Source organism: Phyllostomus hastatus, unplaced genomic scaffold, assembly GCF_019186645.2.
Source record: "Phyllostomus hastatus isolate PE091 unplaced genomic scaffold, TTU_PhHast_1.1 phas_scaffold_78, whole genome shotgun sequence".
Taxonomy (NCBI): domain Eukaryota; kingdom Metazoa; phylum Chordata; class Mammalia; order Chiroptera; family Phyllostomidae; genus Phyllostomus; species Phyllostomus hastatus.
Genome location: NW_025334041.1, coordinates 12,286,077 through 12,299,988, shown reverse-complemented (window position 1 = coordinate 12,299,988; position 13,912 = coordinate 12,286,077). Strand labels below are relative to the sequence as shown.

Here is a 13,912-nt window from a genome sequence, read left to right as displayed (position 1 = left end):
TTTTCATAATGCTGAGTTTCATTACCTCTGCAATATTTATCTAACCCACTTTGTTATAGTCTTATTTGCCCACATTGTTTTATTCTGATGGACTGAATTTCCCATTCAATGGCATAAAACTTAGAACAATGATTCTCAATGGCTGTGCTTTTACTTATTCATATATACATTTGTATCATAAAAACATTCCACATCTGTGTACTTCGCTTGTGTATCTCCAACCACACAACACATATCTTAAGTGTTCAAACACTTCTATTTTATATCATTTCCCCAAACTATAGGACTTGAAGCTATGTCATGCACAATGCAGGACTAAAATAATCATTGCTTTTATACTGCTATAACACACACAAGCTAGTAATTGGTATATTGAAATAACAAAAAAAGTAAAAAAAACCCGCAAGTAAAATAACAATATATGCTATACACACAAGGATATGTGCAAATTGCAAACTAATCTAAATTATCCAAATAAGATACAAAAATATGATTTTATTATCAACAACCACGCGATACTATATAGAAAAACACTCACCCTAACTGGTGAGTTATTGAAATAACTTTTTTCCTGGTTTTAATCATTGTCTCATTTTCTGCTGGAATGCAGAGAAAAGTAAAGCATATCTATGGCTTGGCTTTTACGAGAACTGATTAGTGTTACAACTGATTTTACTCCGAAAATAACCTTCCTCAAAAGTTTGATGTGTAATGTTTACACATTAAACGTATGTGTGTGCAAGTGGATGGGCTTATAGCTAAACGTGTTTTAGATGCACTGTGAGAGTTCATTATTTATAGGCATCCTGGAGATAGTCCTGCTTAAAGCAATGTTTTGGAATAAGTGATTTATGTTTTATAAATCAAAAATTTTATGTACTGGATTTTCTTAAAGAAAAGTATACCAAAAAAGAAGAAAATCATTACTTGTTATTATAAGTTATGATCAAACAGAATTTTTTCTTAATCCCCAGGCTTTAAAAAATAATTCCATTCCTAAACCATATTTATTCACATGAACCCATGTCCTGCAATGCCCACAGTTCCCAGTGACCTATGTCACTCGAAAATATTTAGTTAGCAAGATACCAGGACAATAAATAACTGTTTTTCACCCCAATAAATTCAATAAAAATATTTTTAAAAATAAATGACTGTTTTATCTCTTTAGCTTCATTTCCGCCTTCCTGTACTCGCACCCTAGAGGTTCCAGATTCTTATCCACAAAGTGATTATGGTCTAGGACTGAATCAGATTTGTACCAAACGTCCACTGGGATCCTTCGACCTATCGCTGACGGCCGAGCCGATATGTCTTCTAGCTCACTGAACCCTCTCACCTCACCTCAGGGACTGTCCACGACGCTATATGGTTAGGAGCTTTCTTTCACAAATCATGAAAATGAGTGAAAAATGATTTCAGAATAGAAAAATGGATACTCAAGTCATTATATAGCATCTAAGGGCTACCCTGCATCTACCACCTTGGTGCCCAAACATTCTAACTTGTGTACAATAAGGGATATTGTTCTGTAAGGTTTTGAGTTTCATTATATTTAATTTTATCTGATTACTGACATGCACCATTTATTAACACTGCAATATATCCAGACACACAATAGCATAAAACTTTGAACAGTGATCTGTAATTGTCTAGAACCCACTGTGATTTGTTTTACATTTTCCAGAACAAATAAAACACAAAGCTAATAAAATTAAATTTCAAATAAGTATGATTTTTAAATGAACATTACCATATCAAAATGAAACAAACAGCAGTCACGTAATCATTTATAAATAAAATGCAGACTCTTACTTTTTTTCTTAAAAGGTAATTGAGCATGTGTCATTTTCTCATTTTTTGCTGTTGGGTCTTAACATTTCTCCTCAAAAAATATAAATAGAAACCACGTCCCGAGAGAGAGAGATGAAGAAATTACAAAGTATGACATTTTGTTAAGCTACAAACTGTACAAAAATCTGTCACCATCTGTGTTACAATTCTAGTCATCAATAAGGCACTTTTTTTCAATGTACCACTCAAAAATCAATTATATCAACTCTTTTGTATAGAGAAGCAGCACACCTTTCAGGCAACTAGTATTAATGAGTAGACATGACTATAGAATCTCCATCTGTTTCTCTGACAAAGCTGTGGCTACTCTAGTCTCTCATTGAAATTCCATTAATCTGCTGTACCAAGGTCCAATGTGAAAATCAAAACTCCATCTAACCCTTTATCAGCTCACAATAACCTACAAGTGAACTCTGCCTGTTAGCATGCAGCAAGTTATGGTTTTGCTATCAATCAGGCAGTTGGCCAATGGGGGGAAAAAAAGGCAGGCTGGAAACGGCATGTCTGGCAGGGTTGGGAGACTTTGTTTTTGTTTTCTGTTTGCATCCCCTTTCAATTTCTATAGGGTGTCTGGACCTTGTGAGATTATGCATTATTCTCCTTGGCTGTGATTTAATTGCTACCAGCAATCAAGTCGAAGCATCACTGAAGTGTGCTTGAATTTCATTAGAAGATATAACTTATGCTACTTTCCTACAGTACCTAATAAACCATAAAGAAACCAAAACACATATGGCTTGAGGGAATAACTGGAAAATTAGGTAGCCATTTGGGAACTGAGTGAACTTTTGAACCAGAGAAACAGAGAAAAAGAAATATTAAAGGAAAAGACAGACTTAGAATGCACATAGAGATGTGCAGGTTTGACCTTTTCAGTACCTTGAAAATTACATTAGCATTATGAAAAATACATATCATGTTTAGAGTTTATCATCCATCAAAGTTCAGATACTTTGTTAGTGTCTACCATAAGGTAAAAGTCAAAAGGACAAAACAACAATCTGATTTGACAAAAGGCCTTTTGGTGACCTGTGCTAATTTAGTTATACTTATTGTTAAATGCATTATCTTTTTATAATTAATATATCATTAGACTGAGATCACATAATGAAGGAAAATGTATTCATCAAAGGAAAGAGAACACATACAAATCTAAGTTGCAGACAGAAAAACTGATATGACTAGATGACATTTTAGCATGCAAATTAAAACTCCAAGTGGTAGTTTTAAAATTAACTTACACTATTCTCAGAAGAAAATATAAAACTATCAAAAATGGTATTATTTATATATAAAAATTTAATAATACTGAAAGTAAAATTTTCAATCTGCTTAAGAATTCCTTACATAAACACCAATGAAAAGCACCAATATTTAACAAGAAATTTAATGTTATACATAAATATATTAAACAATATTCAAATATTGATAAAGCAACCTTTTAACAATAAATTTTTTCATGCTATAATGTATTTCCTATATATTTGGTTAAGAAATAAACATAATAAATTATTCATAAAAAAGAAAACACAATAATCATGTAACTATTCTATAAAAACAAGTCACTTTTTCTAACAAAGCCCTGACTCTCAGAGATATTGAATGATTGCATTTCTTGGGCTGCAATATTTAAAAAAAAATATAATGTTCCCTTGTACATCAAAATATTTATACTATTTTGAGAAACCCTGAGTATATATACATATTCTATGAATATATTCTATGGGTGTGCCCATGTATGTATGTATATGTGTGTGTACATATATTCTCCTGAGTATAAATATTCTGTCTCTGTGTGTATATATACACATACATATGTGTATATATATATGTGTATATATACACAAACATACTCTTTCCCATCTACCAATATTCTACAGGGAAGCAAAACAAATCATTATAATGTATCTGAAAAACAGTTCAACTCAAATAATAATTCATTTTCCCCAAAAGTATTGTTTTATCAATTATAAAACATTTTCTAGTAGAAATGCTTTTGCAGATCAGGTGCGAAAGGGTGACGCTCCGTTTCAGATAGCACGTGTAACCACAAAGAGAAGTGAGCATCTTGTTAAAACACAGAAAATGTAAGAGAAAAAAATCCCTTCCTTTAAAAATAGAAATTAAATGTTTGCCAAAATATAAAATTCAACATAAAACGGATATGATTATTATTGTTACACAGTGTACAAAGTTCTGAACATAAAGAAAAGATTGTGTTGTTCTGAATCAGTGGTTAGAATGTTTATCACTTATGCATGTACTTGACTTATCCCTGTTCTGCAATAGACATAATTTTATACCTCATAAAAGCAATTTATGTTTCCAAAGGGAATAATCTGGATAACATAAAATGTGGAGTGCTCTGTTGCAGGAAGCATATTTTCATTCAGCAATTGTATTTAGAGATGGGACTGCACAGTTTGATCATCATACAGTGGCAGAAGGCATTATTCATTTCTCTGTCTATGTGAAACTCTGAGTGCCACAAATTAATATGCATGGCTAATTTATCGATACACATTTTTAATTTATAATGACACATCACTCTGACAAGGTCCCCTTAAAGCAGATGCATTCAACTGGCTGTAACAGAGAAAGCATACACTACACGAAAAACAAGTTTTATAACTTTGGCAAGGCTTTCAAAATTACTGAGGTAAACGATCGACTTTATTGCTAATTCAATTAATACAAAACACTGTCATATTACTGCATAATGTGGGGCATTTTTAGGTGACAATACGAAGAATGAAAATGTGTATTAAAAGACGCATTTGATAAAAACCTGTCTCAATGTGAGAAGGCAATGTAGGAATAATTAATTTAATATTTTATGAACTAATTATGGATGAAGTTTTCAGCGAAAAAAAAGAGATCAAAAACCTTCTTCATTATTTATAAAATAAATAATACAACAAGCCATTAGCGGCATAATAAAATTAAGCAAGACTCTAATAATATTAAATTAACCAACAAACTCTCTAGTAACATGTGCATGATGATAAAAGCACTCTTCTAAAAATCCTAGTGAAGAAAATTTCCTAGGAAACAGAGGAACTGCATACTGAGGAAAACCACTAGAGAGAGCTCTTCTGTTCCTTACTAGGTTCTGGGAAAGTTAACTGAAGCCTCCGTATGTATCTGCTTTCTGGCAAGACCACGCGACATCTACGCACCGCATGGTTGTGTGTTAGCGTCAAGGGCTGTATTCCATGGGAAAATACCACATACCGTCCGAGGGGGCTTCATCATCTTTGTCATATTTGTCTGAGGCTAATGAAATAGTGTCTGGAGGCCCAGAAAAAGGATCATCATGTTCTTCCCCATCTTCTGCCTCACCTATAAAAGAACCAGAGAAAAAACTTTTATTAATTTAGCCACCTTAAAAAAATCTTACTTTATCAGAAGGATTAAATTTTCTTATTAAGTTCAGTCACTGTCTTGTAAAAAGAACAAAGAAAATGTTTTGAAATGGAACAATGGGTCCCGTTTTAATGTACACCCACTATACTTTAGATAAGGTAAGAGTCTCTGAAGGTCAGTATACATCTACTTCTTTCTGGTGCAAAAGGATACAAGTCCAAAATCATGATGGTCTCTACAAAGATGAGTACAGGAAAGTAGAGGCAGGATAAAAAAGAGTGTATATCTAAAATAAACAAAAAATTGAAACCAAAATAATGATAACAATAATCTTAAAAACACAGAAAACACAACCGAGAAATTACTCAATTTACCTACTCAATATTTTAAAAATTATGAGAAATTGATAATTCAAAGCCATATGAACATTTTATGCTTTCATTAAAAAGCACAGGATAACATTACAGTAGATTAAAAACTGGTGAGATATCACTGAATAAAAATTGAAGGTATCTTAAGTTTGTAAATAACCTTGTTTAAATTTAAAAGGTATATATGAGTTTTAAAGCAGCTTTTCCTATATAGAATTCCTGCCCTTGGAAATGCAACTATTTTTAATCTATCATAAAATGTTCTAGCCAGTTTGAATGTTCTAACCAGTTCTCCACATGATTTCCGAATCCTAGGATGGTTGGTTTGTTGGTTGGTTGGTTGATTGGTTTGAAGTCATTTAATCCCCACAATTAAATCTTGTGGTTTGGATTTTCCCCACATACTTATTTAGAATATTTTTTTGAAAAAAGAATGTTTCAGATTTTTGCTAGCCTAGTTATGTATAAGCAATCACTTTTCACCCACATTCAGCAATAAAGAAAAAGATATACTTCATACTATATCAATTATCTACCTGTTAACAATTTTAGTTATCTGTTAACAATTCAAGAGAAAACCAGCCAAAAAAGCACGGTGAAAATCTCCACAGGAACCCTAAAATACCAGGAGAATTACTCTCAGACCACGGTTGCAGGGAAGATCCCAACCAAAGCTACCAGGTGCTCCCTAACCACATCCGCATCCTCTGACGACCGCGTGATGGGCAGCACCCTGTTTCTCACCATGACACCATCAATGAAGTTAACTTATGAAATCCATGTTCATCCGTACTTTCTTATAAAGCTGACATTTCACCAGGACTTGTCATCCTTATGCTGAAAATAAAGACAGGAATATCTCCCACCAAGACAGTAAAAGCAGAATGTAAACATGGCCATTTACAGTCCTCAGTGATGCCACCCCTGGGTGTGCCACGTAGGGTGACGTTTCCTCCCCAATTAAAACGACAAGAACACATACTAACAGTGCTCATTCTTCAGATCCTAACTGCTGCTCTGGCTTACAAGATGTCCCAAGTGTTTTTCGGAACATTCGGGGATCCCTTACAACACTTCTCTTTATGGAAAGAGCCATGGTCTGATTTTAAACATGAACTAAGAGAGAAGCTCCCAAAGTGCTAGTGAAAACACGTATGAACATGGAGTGACAGCCCAAGGGGTATGGGGGCAGGAAAGATCGCAAGGTTCTCAATTGCTCTTAGTTGCTAGAGTGCCCTCATATTCTCAATAAAGAATTGTTATCATAAGAATTTTCTAAGAATATTTCATATCATTAACTATAAAATAAATCTTGCTATGAAAAAAAGTATTAGAATACTTCAACTATATCACCAGAACTTAGCACTTAACATATTGTATTGTTATGAATATAAAAATACAACACTAACGTGAATGAATATGTGGAAAGAATTTTGAAAAATATTCAGGTGCTTGGGCTTCAGCCTATTAAACTCTATGTGGAAATAAGCTGAAGAAATAAAACTTTAAAAGTTTTGGAAGTCAGAATTAATTATCCTTCGACAATATCCATCTATATTTTATGTGTATATCCATGCATATGCACAGCTACACAGGGACACACAGCATAAAGATCATTATTAAAGCTACTAATTCAACAAGTTCACGTGAGTTATGAATATTCTACACAAACTGATCAATGACATGTTAAAGACCTTTGTGGGGTTTTTTAAAGGAAATAATTTTGGATTATATATATTAAAGTAAAATTGTCTTAAACTTACCCCTTCTAAGAACAGCAGCTCATTTCAAATGTGTTTTTTTTTAAATCAGCGTGATATTTATATTTAGCTAAAACAATATGAATTAAGTGCTACTGCTGGATTCAACTCTTCCCCCCTCCCAGCCCTTTGTTAAAGCTTTCCTTGAATTAACTCAGAAAGTAAAGAAGTAGCATCTCTGGGGTATCTGTGCAGGGTCATTCCCTTTACAACGTTCCTTAAGTTGAAAGGACACATCGTTTTTCAAAATGGTCTTCATTTTCCTGTTGCTCCAGTGATGACCCATCCCCTTCTCCCCCTCCCCTGTTATTTTTTCCACCCAGGAAAGAGTTGCTGTGTTATAAAGAGCTTTAATTGAACACAGGGGTCGCTCTTGAGTAGTGCAACGTATTTTTCTCCCCAGGGGCTGAGTATTTGCATCTCTACCTGCAAAGACTTGTATAAATTAAAAGGAAAATGTTCAACTTGTGTTTATGTAATAGAAAACTGAACTCCAAAGCAACGATGGGCATCAGGTAAACGTATCCAATACAATTTACAGACATAATTGAAAGCATTACAGCCTAATCAGACATCTAAAAGAAAAGCGTGCTCAAATGAAATCTCTACAGAATCATTAGTTGGCAGCCATTCTATTACAATCACACATAATGTCAGTGGTGCCTTGAGCCCGTGCCAGTGACAACAGCATAAATTTTGCATCTCATTTCAGTGGTCATAAAATTAATGATCAGTTTGAAAATACTTCTTTGTAAAAGTTATTGCACAAAGGAAAGACATGAATGTGTTCCTGTTATGTACTCACAAGGATAATTATGGGGTTGTTGCTCATTAATACTGTTTCTTGTTTCCCCAGAAAAGCATTTGATTTATCCTACAACTTTCAAAAGTTTAATTAATGATACAAAGTTAACAGTCTACTAAAAGACAATGATCCAAGACTTCCCTTCCCATATTCAGTGGCAACTAAAATATCAGAGCAAAACCAAGGCTTCATCATACCACAGCAACATATTTATCTGAAAAACATTTTAAAGTTTATAATAGTTGAGTTCAAAGCACTCTTATACCTTCTATTTTAAATGGCTCATTATTAGTTAACATTTCTGTAAATGCTTAGGAGTAAGGCCCAATGGCAACTGCATGGGCATGATCTTTGCCACAGCTGAGGTTGGTTGAACCAACTTACTGCTTGTTTTGTCAAATACAGTTATATGTTCAACACAACTGAGCAAACATTAGACTATATAATATACCTAAAATTTAGATATAACCATTTCCTCTTATAGAATATCAAAGACAAACGGGCACGGTGAGAGTTACTCAAGTGAAAACAAAATAATTTTTAATTCTCTAACTCAGTTCACTTGTCCAAACTAATTTCAGAAGTAATAAAATACAGATAAGCAGACAGAACTACACGTTTAACTTGTCGTTTCTTAAGAAAATCTGCAGTTTAATTCTCAAAGCTTGGAAAGATTTAGGCCACCACAAATAAGATTCTCTTCTTAACTCTTCTACCATAGGACTGCTAATTTATAGCGTGCGAATATGAGGCAGAGCTTTCAAATAAGGATGCCATTTCTACAGCACTGCCTCTGCAAAATATAACACTTCTTCTACTACAGGCCCCATAACCTCAAACATGCTTAACACATTTATACAAAGCCAGGGATGGGGGGTGGGGGAGGGCTGCAGGTTATCTGCTCAGATTTCTTTGAAGAGCTGCCTTTCAACAGAACATACACTGTGTGAGGAAAGGGAAAGGAACAGAAATTAAATGTCATCCAAACTTCTGACTTTGCTGCTGTTCCTAAGGACCCCATCAGAGCAAAGTAAAATGAGTCCCTTCTTACCCACCAACCCTGCTATTTTAAAAACTAGTTTAGTTCATTGACAAATTTAATAACACAAATTAGGTCAACAAAAATTTCTTTTGAAGTAAATCTATTCATATTTAACAATATCAGTGGAGTCTTGAGGTCAAAATCTACTGAATTTTTTTAATTAGAGGAAAATATTGTAAAGGAGAAAATAAGAGCTTTCTAGCGATGGCATCTAAAGGGAATTGAAAGCAATAGAAAACAATAGTTGTTTAAAGCACTAATATTTTCCAAGTTTGAAAAATATTCTCTTGAAATAGTTGTCTCGTGAATGTATAATGCCCTTCTCTTCATAATTTATAATTTCCTCAAAAACTATCTAAAAACTGACTTACACATCAAGATTTACTTAAACCCTCTTGATAAATGAAGCTGAGGCTGAGGGTATGATTATTTATTCAGCACCTGCTATGTGTCATACACAGTACCTTCACATTGTCTTAACCATTCTATTCAGAAAATAATCATGCCTCAGTCGTCACTGGAGTAAAACAAGACTAATATAAGGGCAAGATACAACTGCAATGAAAGCTTTTTTAAAATCATGTACCTAATATATATCAGAAAATTATATTTTATACTGGGTTAATAACAGTCTTTACCCAATTAGTAACATATTTCCATCACAAAATAATTATTTCAAGTCATATTTAAGAGACCTATGGCCTTGTTATGGGACACAGAACAAATTCTAAAATAATTATAATTCTATTCTGAAGTAATTCTAAAATGAACATAGTCCTAGTGCATAAGCTTATATTCAGATATACTTTCTATTGCCAGGCTACATGGCAACTAAGAACGGGGATCAAGAGTTCACTCACGATTCTGTCGTGGACAATATTTGAGGGTCACAGGAGGGGACTCTGTACTCCAGACATTAACAGGGACTAGAGTAAGCAGATGGGTCCTGGTGGCCTCGATTCGAACCTTTCTCATGTACAAGCAAAATTAAGAAAGTTACAAAACCAACTGATCACTCATTCTAAAGCCACAGCTTGTCAGATCTCCTATCATTGGAGAGTCTAGACTTCAGGACATAAAGAGATAAAAATGAGAACTTTAAGAAATTTAAATAACGAAAAAGGAAGTGTTAAGACCACAGCTTGCTGAGAAAATGAGTATAAACAGCAATCAGAAAATTAACTTAATGGGCAAGCTTCAATGACCAGAAGCCACTGTAATAAAATAAATTTCTTTTAATACAAAAAAATGGAATTAAAAACTTTTTTAATCTTCTAGGATCTATGCAGCTTAGTGTACCAATTCAAATAGTTTTAAGAACTGAAATCCTGCAAATGGTCAATTCTGTGCTGCTCAGTCTTTCAATGGGGGCAGGGGCAGCATCTACAGTGTAAGAGGAGGTGATGGGGGAGGGAAGTGAGGAAGGACATTAGCTGTGTACATTAGAGAAACTAACAGCTTACTTAACAGAAACGGATCCATCTGAATTGATTCATCTTATTTAAGAACTCACTACCTGGTCCTCCTTCTTCCCAATAATGATATTAAGATGGTAATTAACTGTCATTTGGGGGAAAAAAAGTATGTAGAACAAATAGGAGTCCAAAGGTAAAAAAAGAGGAAAACAGCCTCTGTTTACTTCACTGTGACCCCACATTGACCTGAGAGAGAGGTGGGGTGGGGCGAGAGAGCACAGGAAGAGAGCAGAAAGGAATCTGCCCAGGTCTCCTTCCAGGGAGACAATCCAAACCCCAAGGGGAAATATAAGGGGAGAAAAGCAACGCTATCAAAACATACACAGAGACACTGAATTTACTCAATGTAGAATCAGATCATTAATAAATTCCTACTTTTGAAAACAATGTATCTTGAATAATTACTTTGCAACTATTTAGTGTGCACTACTTCTGGTTACTATTGCTAATAAATTACAGGAATGGTCCTTTTATAACAAAGCTGAATAGACTTTGAGGGGAAAATGGCATAAAATTATTCAGCTTCTCATATTTCTCCAAGGTATACATCTAATTTATCCACAGGCTCACTTCTGAACAGGCAGACACTCTTGGTGATTAGTTAACTCAATACATCAGTATTGAGCTACAAACGACACTCAGAGAAAAATTATTACGGGGAATCTCTGAATTCTGTGTTATTTGAACTCCTATTCTAGGCTCATTTTTTAGTTTCTCTCAGATACTATATAAAGTTCCACTCTCTTTAGAGACAAAAAATGTATCTCAGTAATGTAATTTTAATATCCACACACCTGAACAAGGCCTAAACCAGAAGAGGAAAGGGAAACTCCCTACTCTATTACTGAATCATAAGTAATCACACAATGATGTCACATGATCATGCTTTGTTAGCTTAAAATTTTTCAGTATATAAACAAGTCACAATGAGAATGTGATAAATAATCCCTGGTCCAAAGTACACCTTTTAAGGGCAAGACCTAATATTCCTCTATAAGCAGTGTACTAAATAAAAGTTATCATAATTAGAATATAAAAGTGTATCATTTCTGTATTCAGCCAAGCAAAATGCAACATGATTAAACACATAGTTTAGGGTTTGTTGCAGACTATTAAAACCTGGGTATTTATGAGAAGGAGGCGTTTCCCCATTCTTCCCTTTTAAAAAATTAATATAAAAAACTCTCCTTCTCCCCAATCACAACCATCTTAATGATTTAATGTGAAAAGTACTGTGGTTTCCTTTTAACTGTTTGATTTTAGGCTTGTCTGGCTAAGTACTTGGTTTATTGAAACTGTCACTACTCTCTCACTTATCAGTTGGCAGCGATATGAATTACTCTGTGGTGTCTCTGCTGGCCCCAGTTAGAAGACGTCACACTGTTTTCCCCCCAAAGCAGATGCCAGCTCCACGTAGGTTAACTGACCTCACGTTGTGACCCTCATACCAGCATTCACAGGACTCAGGTCATGACCTGTGAATTAGCATCATGCAAGTAAGGGCCATACCCAGCTTCCCTTACAGAACTGAAGACATGAGAAAGTAGGGACTTCCTGCGCCTTTCCTGATTTGGTCTCCAGTGTGCTAAGCAGCTGCCTCTCAAATCTAAGGGAAGACAGACAGATTACCAGTACTCTCACATATTTAAAAAAAAAATGAAACTGGACTCCCTTCTTTGAAAATATCTATGGCACACAGTTATTCGTTTTAAAAGAATAATAAAAACCAGAAAACCAAAAAAAACAAAAAAAACAAAAAAAAGTGATCCTGTTTTTAAAACAATTATCCTTAAAAAAAAAACACATTATCTCTGAGCACCTAGCCATGGGCCCCGCGCCCCCATCACCACTCTGAAACCATCCCTGCGGTGTTCAGTGGTGTGGGGTTGGCATCTCACCTGTGCCTCGCCGGATTACTCCGCGTATAACTGCAAAGTGTATGCCTTTCACAACCAGTGTCAGCCACAGGGCACTCTGAGACATTAAAACTTAAGAATGTTAAAGACAGAGGATTTCTTCATCAGGAGATTGTGGAGAGTAGATGCTGGATATGCTTTTTAATTTTTTTCTCAGCAGGGGGAGCTAGCACTCTCATCTTGAAAGTCTAAGTGTACACATCGGAGACTTAAATTTTGAACCCAACTATCACATTTCAGTATGTGTTAGGTTAGCCTATTGAAAACTTCTACAAGGAAAAATAATTTCAGGTTTTACAAACCCGAAAATTTACCTTTGTCTTGAAATTCCTGAAGATAGCTGCAAAATAAAAGAAGAGCATTATATTTTAAAAGGAGTGCTGACAAATCAAAACAAGGTCCAATACATGGCAGTAATTCAAAGCTATTTTAATACGTTTAGAGGGGGAAAAAAAACTACTTCATGTCTTGAAATGACAGTTGCAAAAGGTTTGTGAATTTAAAAGAAAAGTATTTCAAAGACCTAAGTTACAGTAGTAAAATCAGAACATAGCTTTAAATACCTACAATTTACATTTATTCATTTCCATATCTGGCAAGTTATTTCCCATATTTATACTAAAGTTCTCAACTAACTATGTCTTATTATTTAAACCAAATATATCCTCACCTAATAAAGATAAATGGTTGAATATTGCTAGAATACTTAGGAAAATACATATTCAGAAACCTTCACAAAAAAAGGGTTTTGTGGCGAGCATGTCCATTTTTAAAAGCTATCATAGTGAAAATATATTTTGTCTTTTAAAAATACTTAACAACATTAAAGTAACAACATTAAAATTTTAATTAAATGATAATTATTAATGTTAATTACAAACTTGCTTCTAAGTAAAAAATTAGTAATAAGAGGTAAGTGACTTACGTAGACTTTACATCTTTTATCTTCTTAATAAGAGATTCTCTTTTTTCCTTTGCTTTCTTGGATAAATTTTCCCCTCTCAGTATGTCTGCCACAAATGTTTCAACATCTAAACCATAAAATGTAAGAAACAGGATACAAATTATAAGAATCATTTTTGTCAAGACAAATAGGACAATGATTTTGCCCACCCATAACTGTTAATATCTGTACAATTTGTTACACTTATTTATCAATCAAAAGCATAACAGTTGGAGTATGTTTCAGATACTAAGTTGGACACATTTGTTCACCACTTAGCTAATAAAGTCTGTATGCTCTACTTATGCTTAGCACAGCAAATGCTATTTGGATGTTTGGCATCATTAAGCCGGGAAGAAGCACACAAGTTTCAATAAACT

At 34.2% G+C, this 13,912-nt stretch overlaps 1 protein-coding gene across 2 annotated transcripts in view; it reads right to left on the bottom strand.

The window, feature by feature from the left end:
• SKAP2 (src kinase associated phosphoprotein 2) overlaps nucleotides 1-13,912 on the bottom strand; it is a 167,353-nt gene that overhangs the window by 143,842 nt on the left and 9,599 nt on the right. For both annotated transcript variants that reach the window (XM_045828490.1, XM_045828489.1), the window contains exons 2-4: nucleotides 13,515-13,620; nucleotides 12,904-12,929; nucleotides 5,089-5,196 (exon numbers count right to left, since the gene is read on the bottom strand). Coding sequence is in view for 1 of the 2 variants with exons in the window: in XM_045828489.1 (XP_045684445.1) it covers nucleotides 5,089-5,196; nucleotides 12,904-12,929; nucleotides 13,515-13,620 (240 nt within the window). In the remaining variant the exon portion in view is untranslated. The remainder of the gene's footprint in view (nucleotides 1-5,088; nucleotides 5,197-12,903; nucleotides 12,930-13,514; nucleotides 13,621-13,912) is intronic.